Source organism: Oncorhynchus masou, unplaced genomic scaffold (genome assembly GCF_036934945.1).
Source record: "Oncorhynchus masou masou isolate Uvic2021 unplaced genomic scaffold, UVic_Omas_1.1 unplaced_scaffold_658, whole genome shotgun sequence".
Lineage (NCBI taxonomy): Eukaryota > Metazoa > Chordata > Actinopteri > Salmoniformes > Salmonidae > Oncorhynchus > Oncorhynchus masou.
The window spans coordinates 281,606-304,056 of NW_027013020.1; the positions used below are offsets into that span (position 1 = coordinate 281,606).

The 22,451-nt window shown below is 46.8% G+C and overlaps 1 protein-coding gene across 1 annotated transcript in view; it reads right to left on the reverse strand.

Moving 5' to 3' along the window:
• LOC135536736 (RIMS-binding protein 3-like) overlaps positions 1-22,451 on the reverse strand; it is a 107,953-nt gene that overhangs the window by 10,087 nt on the left and 75,415 nt on the right. The window contains exons 2-3 of the mRNA XM_064962988.1: positions 7,755-7,862; positions 3,305-3,433 (exon numbers count right to left, since the gene is read on the reverse strand). Coding sequence (XP_064819060.1) covers positions 3,305-3,433; positions 7,755-7,862 — 237 coding nt within the window. The remainder of the gene's footprint in view (positions 1-3,304; positions 3,434-7,754; positions 7,863-22,451) is intronic.

The window sequence follows — 22,451 nt, forward strand, 5'->3', positions numbered from 1 at the left end:
TCGTGTTGATTTTAATATGAAGGAATATTTAACTTTCTCTGGTCATAGGAACAACATGAATTTGTACATGAGGCAGATGCGGTGCGACTTGAGTTTCGGCATCAGGTGGAAGACAGTATCCCCTCTCTCTGGCCAGTCTCACCGGAGGAAAGGAAGGAGAGAGCAGGTGGGAGACTGTGTCCCCTCTCTCTGGCCAGTCTCACCAGAGGAAAGGAAGGAGAGAGCAGGTGGAAGACTGTATCCCCTCTCTCTGGTCAGTCTCACCGGAGGAAAGGAAGGAGAGAGCAGGTGGAAGACTGTGTCCCCTCTCTCTGGCCAGTCTCACCAGAGGAAAGGAAGGAGAGAGCAGGTGGAAGACTGTGTCCCCTCTCTCTGGCCAGTCTCACCAGAGGAAAGGAAGGAGAGAGCAGGTGGAAGACTGTGTCCCTCTCTCTGGTCAGTCTCACCAGAGGAAAGGAAGGAGAGAGCAGGTGGAAGACTGTGTCCCCTCTCTCTGGCCAGTCTCACCAGAGGAAAGGAAGGAGAGAGCAGGTGGAAGACTGTGTCCCCTCTCTCTGGTCAGTCTCACCGGAGGAAAGGAAGGAGAGAGCAGGTGGAAGACTGTGTCCCCTCTCTCTGGTCAGTCTCACCAGAGGAAAGGAAGGAGAGAGCAGGTGGAAGACTGTGTCCCCTCTCTCTGGCCAGTCTCTCCAGAGGAAAGGAAGGAGAGAGCAGGTGGAAGACAGTGTCCCCTCTCTCTGGTCAGTCTCTCCAGAGGAAAGGAAGGAGAGAGCAGGTGGAAGACAGTGTCTCCTCTCTCTGGTCAGTCTCTCCAGAGGAAAGGAAGGAGAGAGCAGGTGGAAGACAGTGTCTCCTCTCTCTGGTCAGTCTCTCCAGAGGAAAGGAAGGAGAGAGCAGGTGGAAGACAGTGTCTCCTCTCTCTGGTCAGTCTCACCGGAGGAAAGGAAGGAGAGAGCAGGTGGAAGACAGTGTCTCCTCTCTCTGGTCAGTCTCACCGGAGGAAAGGAAGGAGAGAGCAGGTGGAAGACTGTGTCCCCTCTCTCTGGTCAGTCTCACCAGAGGAAAGGAAGGAGAGAGCAGGTGGAAGACTGTGTCCCCTCTCTCTGGTCAGTCTCTCCAGAGGAAAGGAAGGAGAGAGCAGGTGGAAGACAGAGTCTCCTCTCTGGCCAGTCTCACCAGAGGAAAGGAAGGAGAGAGCAGGTGGAAGACAGAGTCTCCTCTCTCTGGCCAGTCTCACCAGAGGAAAGGAAGGAGAGCAGGTGGAAGACAGTGTCTCCTCTCTCTGGTCAGTCTCACCGGAGGAAAGGAAGGAGAGAGCAGGTGGAAGACGGTGTCCCCTCTCTCTGGTCAGTCTCACCGGAGGAAAGGAAGGAGAGAGCAGGTGGAAGACTGTGTCCTCTCTCTCTGGCCAGTCTCACCAGAGGAAAGGAAGGAGAGAGCAGGTGGAAGACTGTGTCCCCTCTCTCTGGTCAGTCTCTCCAGAGGAAAGGAAGGAGAGAGCAGGTGGAAGACAGTGTCCCCTCTCTCTGGTCAGTCTCTCCAGAGGAAAGGAAGGAGAGAGCAGGTGGAAGACTGTGTCCCCTCTCTCTGGCCAGTCTCTCCAGAGGAAAGGAAGGAGAGAGCAGGTGGAAGACAGTATCCCCTCTCTCTGGCCAGTCTCTCCAGAGGAAAGGAAGGAGAGAGCAGGTGGAAGACAGTGTCCCCTCTCTCTGGCCAGTCTCACCAGAGGAAAGGAAGGAGAGAGCAGGTGGAAGACGGTGTCCCCTCTCTCTGGCCAGTCTCACCAGAGGAAAGGAAGGAAAGAGCAGGTGGAAGACTGTGTCCCCTCTCTGGCCAGTCTCACCGGAGGAAAGGAAGGAGAGAGCAGGTGGAAGACTGTGTCCCCTCTCTCTGGCCAGTCTCACCGGAGGAAAGGAAGGAGAGAGCAGGTGGAAGACTGTGTCCCCTCTCTGGCCAGTCTCACCAGAGGAAAGGAAGGAGAGAGCAGGTGGAAGACTGTGTCCCCTCTCTCTGGCCAGTCTCACCGGAGGAAAGGAAGGAGAGAGCAGGTGGAAGACTGTGTCCCCTCTCTCTGGCCAGTCTCACCGGAGGAAAGGAAGGAGAGAGCAGGTGGAAGACTGTGTCCCCTCTCTCTGGCCAGTCTCACCGGAGGAAAGGAAGGAGAGAGCAGGTGGAAGACTGTGTCCCCTCTCTCTGGCCAGTCTCACCAGAGGAAAGGAAGGAGAGAGCAGGTGGAAGACTGTGTCCCCTCTCTCTGGCCAGTCTCACCGGAGGAAAGGAAGGAGAGAGCAGGTGGAAGACTGTGTCCCCTCTCTCTGGCCAGTCTCACCAGAGGAAAGGAAGGAGAGAGCAGGTGGGAGACTGTGTCCCCTCTCTCTGGCCAGTCTCACCAGAGGAAAGGAAGGAAAGAGCAGGTGGAAGACAGTGTCCCTTCTCTCTGGTCAGTCTCACCAGAGGAAAGGAAGGAGAGAGCAGGTGGAAGACTGTGTCCCCTCTCTCTCTGGTCAGTCTCACCAGAGGAAAGGAAGGAGAGAGCAGGTGGAAGACGGTGTCCCCTCTCTCTGGTCAGTCTCACTGGAGGAAAGGAAGGAGAGAGCAGGGACCCCGAGATGCGTTTGGGAAAAGTCAGAAACTCAATCATCTTTCTAGAGCCCTGACTTTTCGACCTGAAGATTACTGACGTGGTGATTTGACCTCGTTGACCACCAGATGAAGGTAACACCAGTCCAGTAAAAAAAAAGCAAAAAAGCAAATTATTTCAATTCATCATAGAGCTGCACAGTGCCTCACAAGTGCCAAACCAACTGATCTATTTTGTTATCAAAGCTTGAGTTTTAGTCTGATTAATAACAATATTGACAGGCCAATCATTTTTTAATTTTTTTTTAGTTAACTAGGCAAGTCAGTTAAGAACAAATTCTTATTTTCAATGACGGCCTAGGAACAGTGGGTTAACTGCCTGTTCAGGGGCAGAATGACAGATTTGTACCTTGTCAGCTCGGGGACTCGAACTTTCAACCTTTCAGTTACTAGTCTAACGCCCTAACCACTAGGCTACCCTGCCGCCCCATATAGCCAATATGCTGTGATAATGTATTAGGCCAACTGCCCAAACCTCATTCCTACAAAACTGTTTGTGTGGGTTAATGTAAAAAAAAAAAAGTCTGAGCAGTAGATCTCAGTTTGCTTTTTGACTGAAAGTGATCTTGACTCAGAAAAGGTTGGTGACCACTGGTCTAGACTGTACGTGTAAAGAGTAAGACACTAGAGTCTAGACTATATCTGTGGAGTAGGTGTAGCGTACCACTTTGAGGTTAGCCTCCTGTAGTTTGTGTGCTCTGTCCTCCAGCCTCCTAGCGATGACAGCCAGCTCTATGTTCTTCCTCCTCAAACGCTTCACCTTCTCCTCCGTCTCCGGGGCGCTGCTCTTACGCTGCAGTGTGAGAGCAGGATAAAGAGAGAGGTCAGTGGTCGTAGCCGAGGGGGGGACGGATCATAATAATGCCTGAAACGGAGCAAATGGAATGGCATCGGAACCATGTGTTTGGTGTATTTGATACCATTCCATTTATTCTGCTCCAGTCGTTACCATGAGCCCGTCCTCCCCAATTAAGGTGCCACCAACACCGTGTGAGAGAGATGTATGAAAACCCTCCTCCACAGGCCTGCAGCTCTGTCTGACACGGCAGGACAGGACAGGTGTTGTGAGAACAGGACCTAAATAGTACAGTAGCTGGAACCGAAGACAAGGGCGCAAAAGACAAAAGCTTGTTCTGGTTTTAAGTTTTAACTCCACAGCTCTGGAAACTTTTCCCAAGACCCTTGGAACTTGGTCTTTGTGGGGCAATTCCCCTGTAACAGAGTGACGCTGAGATTACCATCGTTCCCTTTGAAATGTGTGTCCAACAATCAAAAAAACAATGATTTACAAAGTTAAACAAGCCTTTACAACTCCTACTTCCACAGAACATTTGACAAAAACGGTTTGTGTCGTCATTCTGTTAACAAACTTGGCATCTGCACTGTTCAAGTAAATGTGCTTTGGTAAAATGTTCAGTGGAAATTGTTAAAAGTTGTCCTTGAGCATAGAGTTACGGTTTGCAATCATTGTTTTTTGCTTGACATACATTTTAAGGCCAGGCAACACACCCTAATAGGGAGTTTTGTTCCACTTAATCAGATCACAATCAACTTTTACCATTTGAATGTAGACACAAATATACTTTTTTTTGTAGAAACAGTTCATATTTTTATAAATGTACAAATGAAGCGATATGTCATTAATTACGTATGTGCATATTTGCATACCATGCAAATGAACTTTTCCTAACACCGGCTAAAGTAAATATTTAAATTTAATTTTGTTAAGACATGCAGGACCGGACTTGTCCAGAGGAGATTGTGGGTAATTACTATTTTCATCTTTCTATCTGTCAAATACTAAATACATTTTTTGGTGGCATTTTCCCCCTAAATAAAGATAACATATAAAAAAATACAGTGCATTTGGAAAGTATTCAGACCCCTTGACCTTTTCCACATTTTGTTACTTTACAGCCTGATTCTAAAAATTGATTTAAAAAAAATGTCCTCATCAATCTACACACAATGCAGCATAACGACAAAGCAGAAACAAGTTTAGACATTTTTGCTAATATATAGTAATAAAGATACAGCCTCGAGTCTTCTTGGGTATGACGCTACAAGGTTTGCCACACCTGTATTTGGGGAGTTTCTCGCATTCTTCTCTGTAGATCCTCTCAAGCTCTGTCAGGTTGTATGGGGAGCGTTGCTGCACAGCTGTTTTCAGGTCTCTCCAGAGATGTTAGATCGGGTTCAAGTCCGGGCTCTGGCTGGGCCCCTCAAGGTCATTCAGAGACATGTCTCGAAGCCACTCCTGTGTTGTCTTGGCTGTGTGCTTATGTATAACTTTAGACCGTCCCCTCGCCCCTACCCGGGCGTGAACCAGGGACCCTCTGCACACGTCAACAACTGACACCCACGAAGCATCGTTACCCATCGCTCCACAAAAGCCGCGGCCCTTGCAGAGCAAGGGGAACCACTACTTCAAGGTCTCAGAGCAAGTGACGTCACCGATTGAAACGCTATTTAGCACGCACCACCGCTAACTAAGCTAGCCGTTTCACATCCGTTACACTTAGTGCCTTTGTCCTGTTGGAAGGTGAACCCCCTCCAGTCCTGAGTGCTCTAAAGCAGGTCTTCATCAAAGATCTCTCTGTACTTTGCTCCGTTCATCTTTGCCTCGATCCTGACTCGTCTCACAGTCCCTGCCACTGAAAAACATCCCCACAGCATGATGCTGCCACCACCATGCTTCACTGTAGGGATGGTGCCAGGTTTCCTCCAGACGTGGCGCCTAGCATTCAGGCCAAAGAATTCAATCTTGGTTTCATCAGACCAGAGAATCTTGTTTCTCATGGTCTGAGAGTCTTTAGGTGCCTTTTGGCAATCTCCAAGTGGGCTGCCATGTGCCTTTTACTGAGGAGTGGCTTCCGTCTGGCCATTGTACCATGAAGACTTAATCGGTGTTGTGCTGCACAGATGGTTGTGGCCTTCTGGAAGGTTCTCCCAGCTCCACAGAGGGACTCTAAAGCTGTCAGAGTGACCATCGGGTTCTTGGTCCCCTCGCTGACCAAGGCCCTTTTCCCCCAATTGCTCAGTTTGGCCGGGCGGCCGGCTCGAGGGAGACTCTTCTTAGCTTTTTTTTGTTTTGTTCTGACATGCACTGTCAACTGTGAGACCTTATATAGACAGGTGGGTGCCTTTACAAATCATGTCCAATCAATTTAATTTACCAGACGTGGACTCCAAGTTGTAGAAACATCAACGATAATCAATGGAAACAGGATTATCAGAACTCAATTCCAAATCTCATAGCAAAGGATCTGAATACTTACGTAAACTTAATGTATTTTTTATTTTTTTATTTTTTAGAAATTTGTTAATGTCTAAAAACCTGTTTTTCCTTTTGTCGTTATGGGGTATTGTGTGTAGATTGCTGAGGAAATTGTTTTATTTAATCCATTTTAGAATAAGGTTGTAACGTAACTAAATTTGAAAAAAGTTGGGGGGGTCTGAATACTTTCCGGATGCACTGTGTCTAAAAGCCTTTGCAGACTGTACAATTTTAGCAGTTTTAGGCCATTATGTTGACATCAAAGACAAACTGTCCAGGTTGTGGGCAAATTCTTTGGTCGTAAAGGATTGTCGGACGTCTTTGCTCATTCAGTGTGACAGGGTCTAGGTCTGCTGGTTCAGTACCACTACGTCTTGGTTCGTTCAGTGAGACAGGGTCGAGGTCTGCTGGTTCAGTACCACTACGTCTTGGTTCGTTCAGTGAGACAGGGTCTAGGTCTGCTGGTTCAGTACCACTACGTCTTGGTTCGTTCAGTGTGACAGGGTCTAGGTCTGCTGGTTCAGTACCACTACGTCTTGGTTCGTTCAGTGAGACAGGGTCTAGGTCTGCTGGTTCAGTACCACTACGTCTTGGTTCGTTCAGTGAGACAGGGTCTAGGTCTGCTGGTTCAGTACCACTACGTCTTGGTTCATTCAGTGAGACAGGGTCTAGGTCTGCTGGTTCAGTACCACTACGTCTAGGTTCGTTCAGTGAGACAGGGTCGAGGTCTGCTGGTTCAGTACCACTACGTCTTGGTTCGTTCAGTGAGACAGGGTCTAGGTCTGCTGGTTCAGTACCACTACGTCTTGGTTCGTTCAGTGTGACAGGGTCTAGGTCTGCTGGTTCAGTACCACTACGTCTTGGTTCGTTCAGTGAGACAGGGTCTAGGTCTGCTGGTTCAGTACCACTACGTCTTGGTTCGTTCAGTGAGACAGGGTCTAGGTCTGCTGGTTCAGTACCACTACGTCTTGGTTCATTCAGTGAGACAGGGTCTAGGTCTGCTGGTTCAGTACCACTACGTCTAGGTTCGTTCAGTGAGACAGGGTCTAGGTCTGCTGGTTCAGTACCACTACGTCTTGGTTCATTCAGTGAGACAGGGTCTAGGTCTGCTGGTTCAGTACCACTACGTCTTGGTTCGTTCAGTGAGACAGGGTCTAGGTCTGCTGGTTCAGTACCACTACGTCTTGGTTCGTTCAGTGAGACAGGGTCTAGGTCTGCTGGTTCAGTACCACTACGTCTTGGTTCGTTCAGTGAGACAGGGTCTAGGTCTGCTGGTTCAGTACCACTACGTCTTGGTTCGTTCAGTGAGACAGGGTCTAGGTCTGCTGGTTCAGTACTGCTACATGCGGTTGTAGTCTCTGACAAAGTTCTAGCAGTTTCAGATTTTTTTTGCCTTTATCACGTGGGGCTGTTGTCGCGCGTGGGGCTGGTGTCGCGCGTGGGGCTGGTGTCGCGCGTGGGGCTGGTGTCGCGCGTGGGGCTGGTGTCGCGCGTGTCTTGCGAGCCGCGCGGGGCTGGTGAGTTACCTGATGGTAATTGATCAATATGAACACAGCCTGCACTTAGTACGCAATCAATATTACGATAATATTATAATAAACAATAATACAATTGTGAGTAGTCAGATGGACTAAAATATCACAAATATCACATATCACACCATTTCACCACTTGGTGCCTGGTCTTAATGTGAATAATCTGAGTCTCAGCATTGTGGAATTGCCCTGCGTCTTAAACTCAGTAGAGTAGTGTAGTCCAGGCCTCTAGCTCCCTCCTGTAGCCTGTTAGTCCAGTCTTAGTCGAGTCTAGCCCCTCCATAGAGTTAACAGTGTTTTACCAGCAGGCTGTTCTCCTCTCTCAGGTGGTTGCAGGTTTTCTCCATCTCATCCAGAGATCGCAGCAGCTCTGAGTTCTGACGCACCAGGAAGCCATAGTCAGTGCCATTCTGGAACACAGAGACAGAACACAACGTATCAACTCTAGAACCTATAGTCAGTGCCATTCTGGAACACAGAGACAGAACATAACGTATCAACTCTAGAACCTATAGTCAGTGCCATTCTGGAACACAGAGACAGAACACAACGTATCAACTCTAGAACCTATAGTCAGTGCCATTCTGGAACACAGAGACAGAACACAACGTATCAACTCTAGAACCTATAGTCAGTGCCATTCTGGAACACAGAGACAGAACACAACGTATCAACTCTAGAACCTATAGTCAGTGCCATTCTGGAACACAGAGACAGAACACAACGTATCAACTCTAGAACCTATAGTCAGTGCCATTCTGGAACACAGAGACAGAACACAACGTGTCAACTCTAGAACCTATAGTCAGTGCCATTCTGGAACACAGAGACAGAACACAACGTATCAACTCTAGAACCTATAGTCAGTGCCATTCTGGAACACAGAGACAGAACATAACGTATCAACTCTAGAACCTATAGTCAGTGCCATTCTGGAACAGAGACAGAACACAACGTATCAACTCTAGAACCTATAGTCAGTGCCATTCTGGAACACAGAGACAGAACACAACGTGTCAACTCTAGAACCTATAGTCAATGCCATTCTGGAACACAGAGACAGAACACAACGTATCAACTCTAGAACCTATAGTCAGTGCCATTCTGGAACACAGAGACAGAACATAACGTATCAACTCTAGAACCTATAGTCAGTGCCATTCTGGAACACAGAGACAGAACATAACGTATCAACTCTAGAACGTATAGTCAGTGCCATTCTGGAACACAGAGACAGAACACAACGTATCAACTCTAGAACCTATAGTCAGTGCCATTCTGGAACACAGAGACAGAACACAACGTATCAACTCTAGAACCTATAGTCAGTGCCATTCTGGAACACAGAGACAGAACACAACGTATCAACTCTAGAACCTATAGTCAGTGCCATTCTGGAACACAGAGACAGAACACAACGTATCAACTCTAGAACCTATAGTCAGTGCCATTCTGGAACACAGAGACAGAACACAACGTATCAACTCTAGAACCTATAGTCAGTGCCATTCTGGAACACAGAGACAGAACACAACGTATGAACACATGAGCAACCTTATCTCTTCCTCTCAACATGAACAGGTCTTGCCAGATCAATACACTAAGGTTCTTTAAAGGTAGAATCTTCAATACTTACTGCTGTTCCATGAGCATTTCAGCTTGCTAGAAAACCAGTTGCGGGGCTACCTTTGGTGCCCATGATTCGTCTCTGCAGTGCAGTAGATCGGGTAATGCTTCCAGACCACATTCTCATGGTGTTGGTTCATTCACATTCAACTGCTCTTCCTCCAGGGGAAACATACTCCCACAGTCCTTCTCACCTCTCCCCTTCTCCCTCCATACTCCCACAGTCCTTCTCACCTCTCCCCTTCTCCTCCATACTCCCACAGTCCTTCTCACCTCTCCCCTTCTCCCTCTATACTCCCACAGTCCTTCTCACCTCTCCCCTTCTCCCTCCATACTCCCACAGTCCTTCTCACCTCTCCCCTTCTCCTTCTATACTCCCACAGTCCTTCTCACCTCTCCCCTTCTCCCTCCATACTCCCACAGTCCTTCTCACCTCTCCCCTTCTCCCTCCATACTCCCACAGTCCTTCTCACCTCTCCCCTTCTCCCTCTATACTCCCACAGTCCTTCTCACCTCTCCCCTTCTCCCTCCATACTCCCACAGTCCTTCTCACCTCTCCCCTTCTCCCTCCATACTCCCACAGTCCTTCTCACCTCTCCCCTTCTCCCTCCATACTCCCACAGTCCTTCTCACCTCTCCCCTTCTCCCTCTATACTCCCACAGTCCTTCTCACCTCTCCCCTTCTCCCTCTATACTCCCACAGTCCTTCTCACCTCTCCCCTTCTCCCTCCATACTCCCACAGTCCTTCTCACCTCTCTCTCCTCCCTCCATACTCCCACAGTCCTTCTCACCTCTCCCTTCTCCCTCCATACTCCCACAGTCCTTCTCACCTCTCCCCTTCTCCCTCTATACTCCCACAGTCCTTCTCACCTCTCCCCTTCTCCCTCCATACTCCCACAGTCCTTCTCACCTCTTCTCCTTCCTTACTCCCACAGTCACTATACAGCCCCTCTCCCTTCATACTCCCATAGCCACTATACAGCCACTCTCCTTCCATACTCCCATAGCCACTATACTGCATCCCTCCTCTCCCTCCATACTTCCATAGCCACTATACAGCCCCTCTCCTTCCATACTCCCATAGCTATTACTCAGCCTCCTCTCTCCTCTCAGTGTTTCCCCCACTGTTGTTGTGTTTGTACTACAGAGTCTCTAACGAGTCTCTAACGAGAAGACAGAGAGAAGGAAAGACCTGTCCTCACAGCATGGTAGTGAGAAGACATTACAGAGAGAAGGAAGTATAGAGAGAGAGAGATCAAAAAAACATCCGGCTAAGCTAAACAGTGACACTATAATTGACACTGCCCAGAGCTGCCATTCTCCCTCCATCTTAGCTTCTGTTGGTCTGACATACATCCAAGATGTAATCATAGATTCTGAAGTTCTATGGATTAATGGTCCATCATGAGCTTCTGCTTATGTAAATGCCAGTTGAACAAGGGTCCCTGCCATACTCTTAATGTGGAGGAAACATGTTGGATGGACATCGTTCAGTCTCCATGGACTGTTATCGACCCCCCTCAGCTCTCAGCTGTGCCCTGGACACGATATGTGAATTGATTTCCCCCCCATCTATCTTCAGAGTTTGTTCTGTTAGGTGACCTAAACTGGGATATGCTTAACACCCCGGCAGTCCTACAATCTAAGATAGATGCCCTCAATCTCACACAAATGATCAAGGAACCCACCAGGTACAACCCTAAATCCGTAAACATGAGCACTCTCATAGATATCATCCTAACCAATGTTCCCTCCAAATACACCTCTGCTGTTTTCATCCAAGATCTCAGCGATCACTGCCTCATTGCCTGCATCCGTTATGGGTCCGCAGTCAAATGACCAGTCCTCATCACTGTCAAACGCTCCCTAAAACACTTCAGCGAGCAGGCATGTCTCATCGACCTGGCCAGGGTATCATGGAAGGAAATTGACCTGATTGTAAGTCGCTCTGGATAAGAGCGTCTGCTAAATGACTTAAATGTAAATGTAATGTAAATGTAAATAACGTTAGTAGAGGTTGTTCTTTAAAAGTAATTTCCTCACCATCTTAAATACGCATGCTGCTTTCAAAAGATGTAGAACTAAGAACAGCCCTTGGTTCACTCCAGACCTGACTGCCCTCGACCAGCACAAAAACATTGTGGTGGCCTGCACTAGCATCGAATAGTCCCCGCGATATGACCCCGAGATTTAGTCCCTGCGATATGCAACTGTTCAGGGAAGTCAGGAACCAATACACGCAGTCAGTTAGGAAAGCTAAGGCTAGCTTTTTCAAACAGAAATTTGCATCCTGTAGCTCTAACTCCAAAAAGTTTTGGGACACTGTAAAGTCCATGGAGAATAAGAACACCTCCTCTCAGCTGCCCACTGCACTGAGGCTAGGAAACACTGTCACAATAGATAAATCCACAATAATCAAGAATTTCAATAAGCATTTCTCTAAGGCTTTCCTCCTGGCGACCCCATCCTCTGCAAACAGCTCCGCACCCCGGCAGTTACTTTCCCGAGCCTCCCCAGCTTCCCCTTCACTCAAATCCAGATAGCAGATGTTCTGAAAGAGCTGCAAAACCTGGACCATACAAATCAGCCAAGCTAGACAATCTGGACCCTCTCTTTCTAAAATTATCCATCTCCATTGTTGCAACCCCTATTACCAGTCTGTTCAACCTCTCTTTTGTATAGTCCGAGATTCCTAAAGATTGTAAAGCTTCCGCGGTCATCCCCCTCCTCAAAGGGGGTGACACTCTAGACCCAAACTGTTATAGACCTATATCCATCCTGCCCTGCCTTTCTAAAGTCCTCGAAAGCCAAGTTAACAAACAGATCACTGACCATTTCGAAACCCACCGTACCTTCTCCGCTGTGCAATCCGGTTTCCAAGTTGGTCACAGGTGCACCTCAGCCACGCTCAAGGTCCTAAACAATATCATCCCCGCCATTGATAAAAGACAGTACTGTGCAGCCGTCTTCATCGACCTGGCCAAGGATTTAGACTCTGTCAATCAGCGTATTCTTATCAGCAGACTCGACCGCCTTGGTTTCTCAATTGACTGCCTCGCCTGATTCATCAACTACTTCTCAGACAGAGTTCAGTGTATCAAATCGGAGGGCCTGTTGACCGGACCTCGAGCAGTCTCTATGGGGGTACCACAGGGTTCAATTCTCGGGCTGACTCTCTTCTCTGTATACATCAATGATGTTGCTCTTGCTGCTGGTGATTCTCTGATCCACCTCTACACAGACGACACCATTCTGTATATGTCTGGCCCTTCTCTGGACACTGTTAATAAACCTCCAAACCGATCGCTGCCCGCACCCGCCCGCCCGACTAGCATCACTACTCTGGATGGTTCTGACTTGAATATGTGGACAACTACAGACACCTAGGTATCTGGCTAGACCGTAATCTCTCCTTCCAGACTCATATTTCAACTGTTCTGCCTGCGGCTATGGAACCCTGACCTGTTCACCAGACGTGCTATGTGTCCCAAACCTGCTGTTTTCCTCTCTAGAGACCACAGGAGTGGTAGAGATACTCTTAGTGATCGGCTATGAAAAGCCAACTGACATTTACTCCTGAGTTGCTGACTTGCTACACCTCGACAACTACTGTGATTATTATTATTTGACCATGCTGGTCATTTATGAACATTTGAACATCCTGGCCATGTTCTGTTATAATCTCCACCTGGCACAGCCAGAAGAGGACTGGCCACCCCACATAGCCTGGTTCCTCTCTATGTTTCTTCCTAGGTTTTGGCCTTTCTAGGGAGTTTTTCCTAGCCACCGTGCTTCTACACCTGCATTGCTTGCTGTTTGGGGTTTTAGGCTGGGTTTCTGTACAGCACTTTGAGATATCAGCTGATGTACGAAGGGCTTTATAAATACAGTTGATTTGATATTAATCTCCAATCCAAAATTAAATTTAAAATCGGCTTCCTATTTCACAACAAAACCTCCTTTACTTACGCTGCCAAACATATCCTCTTAAAACTGAGTATCCTACCTAGCCTCCAACACTCTACTCAGCAAACTGGATGCAGTCTGTCACAGTGCCATCCGTTTTGTCACCAAAGCCCCACATACCACCCACCACTGTGACCTGTATGCCCTCGTTGGTTGGCACTGCTTTATTTTCACGCCAGACCCACTGGCTCCAGGTCATCTATAAGTCTTTGCTAGGTAAAGCTCCTCCTTATCTCAGCTCACTGGTCACCATAACAACACCCACCCGCGCTCCAGCAGGTATATCTCACTGGTCACCATAACAACACCCACCCGTAGCACGCGCTCCAGCAGGTATATCTCACTGGTCACCATAACAACTCCCACCCGTAGCACGCGCTCCAGCAGGTATATCTCACTGGTCACCATAACAACACCCATCCGTAGCACGCGCTCCAGCAGGTATATCTCACTGGTCACCATAACAACACCCACCCGTAGCACGCGCTCCAGCAGGTATATCTCACTGGTCACCATAACAACACCCACCCGTAACTCCAGCAGGTATATCTCACTGGTCACCAGAACAACACCCACCCGTAGCACGCGCTCCAGCAGGTATATCTCACTGGTCACCATAACAACACCCACCCGTAGCACGCACGCTCCAGCAGGTATATCTCACTGGTCACCATAACAACACCCACCCGTAGCACGCGCTCCAGCAGGTATATCTCACTGGTCACCAGAACAACACCCACCCGTAGCACGCGCTCCAGCAGGTATATCTCACTGGTCACCAGAACAACACCCACCCGTAGCACGCGCTCCAGCAGGTATATCTCACTGGTCACCATAACAACACCCACCCGTAGCACGCGCTCCAGCAGGTATTTCTCACTGGTCACCATAACAACACCCACCCGTAGCACGCGCTCCAGCAGGTATATCTCACTGGTCACCATAACAACACCCACCCGTAGCACGCGCTCCAGCAGGTATATCTCACTGGTCACCATAACAACACCCACCCGTAGCACGCGCTCCAGCAGGTATATCTCACTGGTCATTCCCAAAGCCAACACCTCATTTGGCCGCCTTCCAGTTCTCTGCTGCCAATGACTGGAACAAATTGCCAAAATCGCTTAAGTATATATCTCCCTCACTAACTTTATCCTGTCTTGGGTAGGGGACAGTATTTTCACGTCCGGATGAAAAGCCCAAAGTAAACTACCTGTTACTCAGGCCCAGAAGCTAGGATATACATATAATTGGTAGATTTGGATAGAAAACACTATTCTACAGTTCTACAACTGTTCAAATGATGTCTGTGATTATAACAGAACTGATATGGCAGGCGAAACCCAGAGGACAAACCATCCCAAAAAATAATAATTGTTTCCAATGGCTTTCGTGTTTATTATGAGGCGAAGTCCTCCCAGATTGCAGTTCCTAGAGCTTCCACTAGATGTCAACAGTCTTTAGAAAAGATTCAGGCTGGTTCTTGGAAAAATTTGCTAGAAGTTGTAGTTTTTCTAAGTGGCTCCATTTTGGCTGTATTGTTTCCATGCGTGTGGGTGAAAGCACGTTCTTTGTTATTTATGAGAGAGAGAGAGAGAGAGAGAGAGAGAGAGAGAGAGAGAGAGACAGACAGACAGAGAGAGAGAGAAAAAAAGCTGGAAGTGAGAGGGGTGTTTGTCCTTGGAGTCAGTCAGAAGCACCTGGGCGACACCTTGTCCAACACACTGTTCACTCCGACTGACACCAGCTAAGAGAGGGTGTTATACTGTAGCCCAGTAGCTGTGTAATGAGGGTTATCTGACTTTAACTTCAGACAGAGAGACAGAGAGAGAGAGAGACCCACAGAGCGAGAGAGAGAGAGAGAGAGACCCACACACACACAGAGAGAGAGAGAGAGAGAGAGAGAGAGAGAGAGAGAGAGAGGCCCACAGAGACAGAGAGAGAGAGACCCACAGAGACAGAGAGAGAGACCCACAGAGAGAGAGAGAGACCCACAGAGAGAGAGAGACCCACAGAGAGAGAGAGAGACCCACAGAGAGAGAGAGAGAGCCACAGAGAGGGAGAGAGCCACAGAGAGGGAGAGAGACACAGAGAGAGAGAGAGACACACAGAGCGAGAGGGACTCGCAGAGAGAGAGGGACCCACAGAGAGAGAGGGACCCACAGAGAGAGAGGGACCCACAGAGAGAGAGGGACCCACAGAGAGAGAGGGACCCACAGAGAGGGAGGGACCCACAGAGAGGGAGGGACCCACAGAGAGAGAGGGACCCACAGAGAGAGAGGGACCCACAGAGAGAGAGGGACCCACCGAGAGAGAGGGACCCACAGAGAGAGAGAGACCCCCACACACAGAGAGAGAAAGAGACACACACAGAGAGTGAGAGAGACACACACACAGAGAGAGAGAGACACACAGAGAGAGAGAGACACACAGAGAGAGAGAGAGAGACACAGAGAGAGAGAGAGAGTAGAGACACACAGAGAGAGAGAGACACACAGATAAAGAGAGAGAGAGACACACAGAGGCACAGAGAGAGAGAGAGACACACAGAGAGAGAGCGAGAGAGACCAAATGCACACAAACAAGGGCTGGCTGTTTGTGTGTGTGTACACATGACCAAAATTATGTGGACACCTGCTAATCGAGCATTAATATGGAGTTGGTCCCCCTTTTGCTATTATAACAGCCTCCACTCGTCAGGGAGAGCAAAGGTATGACAATTCAATGTCCTCCTTTGAAAAGCTTTTTCCAATCAACCCTGGTTTGAAGAGGGAGTGGTGACAGAATTCACTGAACAACACCTAGTAAGCAATACTGTACACATGTAAAAAAGTGAAATACTGTAGATATGTTATCAAAAATGCAAATCAAGGCTAGAAGCATCAGAACCCATAGAAAGGTAGTTCTAACCTTGAATAGGACTGGACAAAGTGTTAAGAATAGGAGAGACATCTATTTTATAGTACACTAGAACGCAGCAAACATGGACCACAATGAGGTGGTTAACCCACTGTTCCCCTGGTGCCGGAGACGTGGATGTGGATTTAAGGCAACCCCTCCGCACCTCTCTGATTCAGAGGGGTTGGGATTAAATGTGGAAGGAAGATACATTTCAGTTGAATGTATTCAGTTGGACAACTGACTAGATATCCCCATTCCCCAATATGTCTACAAGATCACAGCTTACTAGATCAGTCTAAACATAGCTGAGTGCAGTAGAGCAATATGTCCACTAGATGACACTAGAGGGACCTATCACAGTCCTGCAGAGAAAGGTGAGAAGTCCATATCCTCATTTAAACCAGGGTATTTAGTGGCCTGTAGTTTGTAAATCCATATCCCCATTTAAACCAGGGTATTTAGTGGCCTGTACTTTGTAAATCCATATCCTCATTTAAACCAGGGTATTTAGTGGCCTGTAGTTTGTAAATCCATATCCCCATTTACACCAGGGTATTTAGTGGCCTGTAGTTTGTAAATCCATATCTTCATTTAAACCAAGGTACTTAGTGGCCTGTAGTTTGTATATCTCCATTTAAACCAGGGTATTTAGTGGCCTGTAGTTTGTAAATCCATATCCCCATTTAAACCAGGGTACTTAGTGGCCTGTAGTTTGTAAATCCATATCTCCATTTAAACCAGAGTATTTAGTGGCCTGTAGTTTGTAAATCCATATCCCCATTTAAACCAGGGTATTTAGTGGCCTGTAGTTTGTAATTCCATATCTTCATTTAAACCAGGGTATTTAGTGGCCTGTAGTTTGTAAATTCATATCCCAATTTAAACCAGGGTATTTAGTGGCCTGTACTTTGTAAATTCATATCCCAATTTAAACCAGGGTATTTAGTGGCCTGTAGTTTGTAAATCCATATCCCCATTTAAACCAGGGTATTTAGTGGCCTGTAGTTTGTAAATCTATATCCCCATTTAAACCAGGGTACTTAGTGGCCTGTTGTTTGTATATCTCCATTTAAACCAGAGTATTTAGTGGCCTGTAGTTTGTAAATCCATATCTCCATTTAAACCAGAGTATTTAGTGGCCTGTAGTTTGTAAATCCATATCTCCATTTAAACCAGGGTACTTAGTGGCCTGTAGTTTGCAAATCCATATCTCCATTTAAACCAGAGTATTTAGTGGCCTGTAGTTTGTAAATCCATATCCCCATTTAAACCAGGGTATTTAGTGGCCTGTAGTTTGTAAATCTATATCCCCATTTAAACCAGGGTACCTAGTGGCCTGTTGTTTGTATATCTCCATTTAAACCAGAGTATTTAGTGGCCTGTAGTTTGTAAATCCATATACCCATTTAAACCAGGGTACTTAGTGGCCTGTAGTTTGTATATCTACATTTAAACCAGGGTATTTAGTGGCCTGTAGTTTGTAAATCCATATCTTCATTTAAACCAGGGTACTTAGTGGCCTGTAGTTTGTAAATCCATATCCCCATTTAAACCAGGGTATTTAGTGGCCTGTAGTTTGTAAATCCATCCCTTTTCTAATAGAGGCCGGAACACGATCAACACCCATAGCTTGTAGGGAGGCAGGGTTGCCATGGTGTAAGGACTTGTAAGTGCCTTGCCATGGGGTAGTCTTCATTGCCTACCCGTGTGGCGTACTTGTGTTCCACTAAACGGCGTCTCTTTGTCCGTCCAACGTGGAACACCTTGCGGTGTGGACGTTCCAATCTCTAGATGACGTGAGTGGTTGTGCAATTAGTTAAATGCTTGACTTGATACTCTGTTTTAGTAGCTGTCTCACCAAAATGCTTGTTCTATGCATTATTTCTGTAATGGTTGCATGTACAGTAAAAGAGCCCCTGGGTTTGTGGTCAAGGCCTTTTGAGAGTCACCCGGGAAGATAACCGTCGACTAATTTGTCATTTCGGGTAGGACAGCCTATGACTTGTGGCTCTGGGAAGACTTGTCGTAATAGCATATCACTTTGGATGATTAATAAAAAATAAAATAAAAATGTATACCCCGTTTTCTCCCCGAAATTCTTTTAATGAACCTCCCGACGAACAGTTATTGTGCTGACATTGCTTCCAGAGGCAGTTTGGAACTCAATTGTGAGTGTTGCAACCGGGGACAGACGATTTTTACGCAACTTAAGCACTCAGCGGTCCCATTCTGTGAGCTTTCGTGGCCTACCATTTTGAGGCTGAGCCGTTGTTGCTCCTAGACGTTTCCACTTCACAATAAAAGCACTTACAGTTGAACCGGGGGGGCAGCTCTAACAGGGCAGAAGTTTTACACTGTTGACTTAATGGAAAGGTGCCATTATATGATGGTGCCACGTTGAAAGTCACTGAACTCTTCAGTACGGGCCATTCTGCTGGAAAATGTTTGTGTATGGAGATTGCATGGCTGTGTGCTTGATTTTCTACACACCTGTCAGCAACGGGTGTGGCTGAAAACAGTGGAATCCACTCATTTGAAGGGGTGTCCACATACTTTGTATGTGTCTCTCCAGAACGGAGATCTATCGCAGTGAAATACAATATCACTCCACCATAATGAAACTGCCACATCAAAGGTGAAGACATAATCAGTGCAACATGGTGTGAAATAATCCGCCGTCATAAGAAACAGGAGGGATTTGCAGACGGACGAGGCAACAAGGCAGACGGACGAGGCAACAAGGCAGGCGGACGAGGCAACAAGGCAGACGGACGAGGCAACAAGGCAGATGGACGAGGCAACAAGGGAGTTAGAAATAACATTTTAGACTGTGAAAGAGAGAAAGACAGTGAAAGAGAGAGACAGTGAAAGAGAGAGACAGTGAAAGAGAGAGACAGTGAAAGAGAGAGACAGTGAAAGAGAGAAAGACAGTGAAAGAGAGAATGACAGTGAAAGAGAGAAAGACTGTGAAAGAGAGAAAGACAGTGAAAGAGAGAATGACAGTGAAAGAGAGAAAGACTGTGAACGAGAGGCACAGAGAGAGAGAGAGAGAGAAAGACAGTGAAAGAGAGAAAGACTGTGAAAGAGAGAGACTGTGAACGAGAGGCACAGAGAGAGAGAGAGAAAGACAGTGAAAGAGAGACACACACAGAGAGAGAGAAAGACTGTGAAAGAGAGAAAGACAGTGAAAGAGAGGCACACAGAGAGAGAGAAAGACAGTGAAAGAGACACACAGAGAGAGAAAGACTGTGAAATAGAGAACGACAGTGAAAGAGAGACACACAGAGAGAGAAAGACTGTGAAAGAGAGAAAGACAGTGAAAGAGAGAAAGACTGTGAAAGAGAGACACACAGAGAGAGAAAGACTGTGAAAGAGAGAACGACAGTGAAAGAGAGAAAGACAGTGAAAGAGAGAAAGACTGAAAGAGAGGCACACAGAGAGAGAGAAAGACAGTGAAAGAGAGACACACAGAGAGAGAGAGAGAACAACAGTGAAAGAGAGAACAACAGTGAAAGAGAGAGACAGTGAAAGAGAGAGACAGTGAAAGAGAGAGACAGTGAAAGAGAGAAAGACAGTGAAAGAGAGAATGACAGTGAAAGAGAGAAAGACTGTGAAAGAGAGAAAGACAGTGAAAGAGAGAAAGACTGTGAACGAGAGGCACAGAGAGAGAGAGAGAAAGACAGTGAAAGAGAGAAAGACTGTGAAAGAGAGAGACTGTGAACGAGAGGCACAGAGAGAGAGAGAGAAAGACAGTGAAAGAGAGACACACACAGAGAGAGAGAGAAAGACTGTGAAAGAGAGAAAGACAGTGAAAGAGAGGCACACAGAGAGAGAGAAAGACAGTGAAAGAGACACACAGAGAGAGAAAGACTGTGAAATAGAGAACGACAGTGAAAGAGAGACACACAGAGAGAGAAAGACTGTGAAAGAGAGAAAGACAGTGAAAGAGAGAAAGACTGTGAAAGAGAGACACACAGAGAGAGAAAGACTGTGAAAGAGAGAACAACAGTGAAAGAGAGAAAGACAGTGAAAGAGAGAAAGACTGAAAGAGAGGCACACAGAGAGAGAGAAAGACAGTGAAAGAGACACACAGAGAGAGAAAGACTGTGAAATAGAGAACGACAGTGAAAGAGAGACACACAGAGAGAGAAAGACTGTGAAAGAGAGAAAGACAGTGAAAGAGAGAAAGACTGTGAAAGAGAGACACACAGAGAGAGAAAGACTGTGAAAGAGAGAACAACAGTGAAAGAGAGAAAGACAGTGAAAGAGAGAAAGACTGAAAGAGAGGCACACAGAGAGAGAGAAAGACAGTGAAAGAGAGACACACAGAGAGAGAGAGAACAACAGTGAAAGAGAGAACAACAGTGAAAGAGAGATCGACTGTGAAAGAGAGAACGACTGTGAAAGAGAGAAAGACTGTGAAAGAGAGACAGAGAGAGAGAGAGAGAGACTGTGATACAACAACAAAAATCCCCTAATTTGTGCGCTTCTCCTCAGACGCCTCAAAAGGGCTTTGTTTCCATGGTTACGGCTCATGTTGACGATGGCACGTGTGGTGTCCCCCAATTGCCAGTCTCTCTCTAGATGTCTTAAGGCTCGGTTAATGCTCCCCGTGTTATAAATTAACACTGATGACCAGCTGTTTTGACTACAGGTCGCCTTCCAGCTGATGCTCCCCGTGTGTTCCTCCTCCTGTATGTTAACCGACAGGGCGTCATGGCTGTCGACTTGTACATATCAGTGCAGATCGATGACGCCAGAAGGACCAGATGGTGTTGGAGGAAAACACACATACTGTCAGCCAGCTAGCAGAGCCACCATTTTGACGATTAACATCTGATGATCTGCTGAAGAAAACAGCAACGATGTTTAGGTCAAAACAACCTAATAGCATTTTGAATGCTTATCAGGACAGGGAAATTGTGAAATTGACGCACTTATTAAGAAAACACGTGGTCATCCCTACTGCCTCTGGTCTGGCGGACTCACAAAACACAAATGCATCTTTTGTAAATAATATCTGAGTGTTGGAGTGTACCCCTGGCTCTCTGTAAATATTATCTGAGTGTTGGAGTGTTCCCCTGGCTATCTGTAAATAATATCTGAGTGTTGGAGTGTACCCCTGGCTATCTGTAAATAATATCTGAGTGTTGGAGTGTACCCCTGGCTATCTGTAAATAATATCTGAGTGTTGGAGTGTACCCCTGGCTATCTGTAAATAATATCTGAGTGTTGGAGTGTACCCCTGGCTCTCTGTAAATATTATCTGAGTGTTGGAGTGTTCCCCTGGATATCTGTAAATAATATCTGAGTGTTGGAGTGTACCCCTGGCTATCTGTAAATAATATCTGAGTGTTGGAGTGTACCCCTGGCTATCTGTAAATAATATCTGAGTGTTGGAGTGTTCCCCTGGCTATCTGTAAATAATATCTGAGTGTTGGAGTGTACCCCTGGCTATCTGTAAATAATATCTGAGTGTTGGAGCGTTCCCCTGGCTATCTGTAAATAATATCTGAGTGTTGGAGTGTTCCCCTGGCTATCTGTAAATAATATCTGAGTGTTCCCCTGGCTATCTGTAAATTCTGTCAGAGCTGACACTGATGTAAAAATGAATGACGGTCTCTCTCTCTCTCTCTCTCTCTCTCTCATCCCTGCCTAAAATGATGGATAGATGGATGGATGCACTGACTACAGGAATGGATGTCTGTCACAGTCCTACTGCTACCTGAATATTAAATCTATTCTAAACACTCCATTAACCCCCCCACACACACACAAATGAGGCCAGCACTAGCCGTTTTCTATAAAGACCCGCTACTAGCAATTACATCTGTAATCGATACAGACGGTCAGTCAGTGAGTAAATCACCCTTTAAACCTACAGCTCCTCTGGGGACGGGCTGTATAGACATGTACGCCATTTAGCAGACACTCTTCTCCAGAGCGGTAATGAGTGCGTATATTTTCGTCCTGGTACCCTCCCGTGGGAATCAGACCCACAACCCTGGTGTTGTAATCACCATGCTCTAATAACTGAGCCACACCTATAGCCCCCACATAAAGCCCTGCAATGCTTTCTCATGCAAGTCGAGACTCCAAATAAATAGGCCTTTCGCACATGTTGACCAGCGTTACGGGTCTATTCGCTACATCGATAAATTCTAAGTGTTAAGCAATCTTAGACTTTACTTATACGCAGGAGAACATATAGCCTCGTTGTTGTTATTTTTATTGTGTTGCTTTATCATATATATATTTTTTTAACTTTAGTTTATTTGGTTAATATTTTCCTAACTCTTTCTTGAACTGCACTGTTGGTTAAGGGCTTGTCAGTCAGCATTTCACGGTAAGGTCTACACCTGTTGGTTAAGGGCTTGTAAGTCAGCATTTCACGGTAAGGTCTACACCTGTTGGTTAAGGGCTTGTAAGTCAGCATTTCACTGTAAGGTCTACACCTGTTGGTTAAGGGCTTGTCAGTCAGCATTTCACTGTGAGGTCTACACCT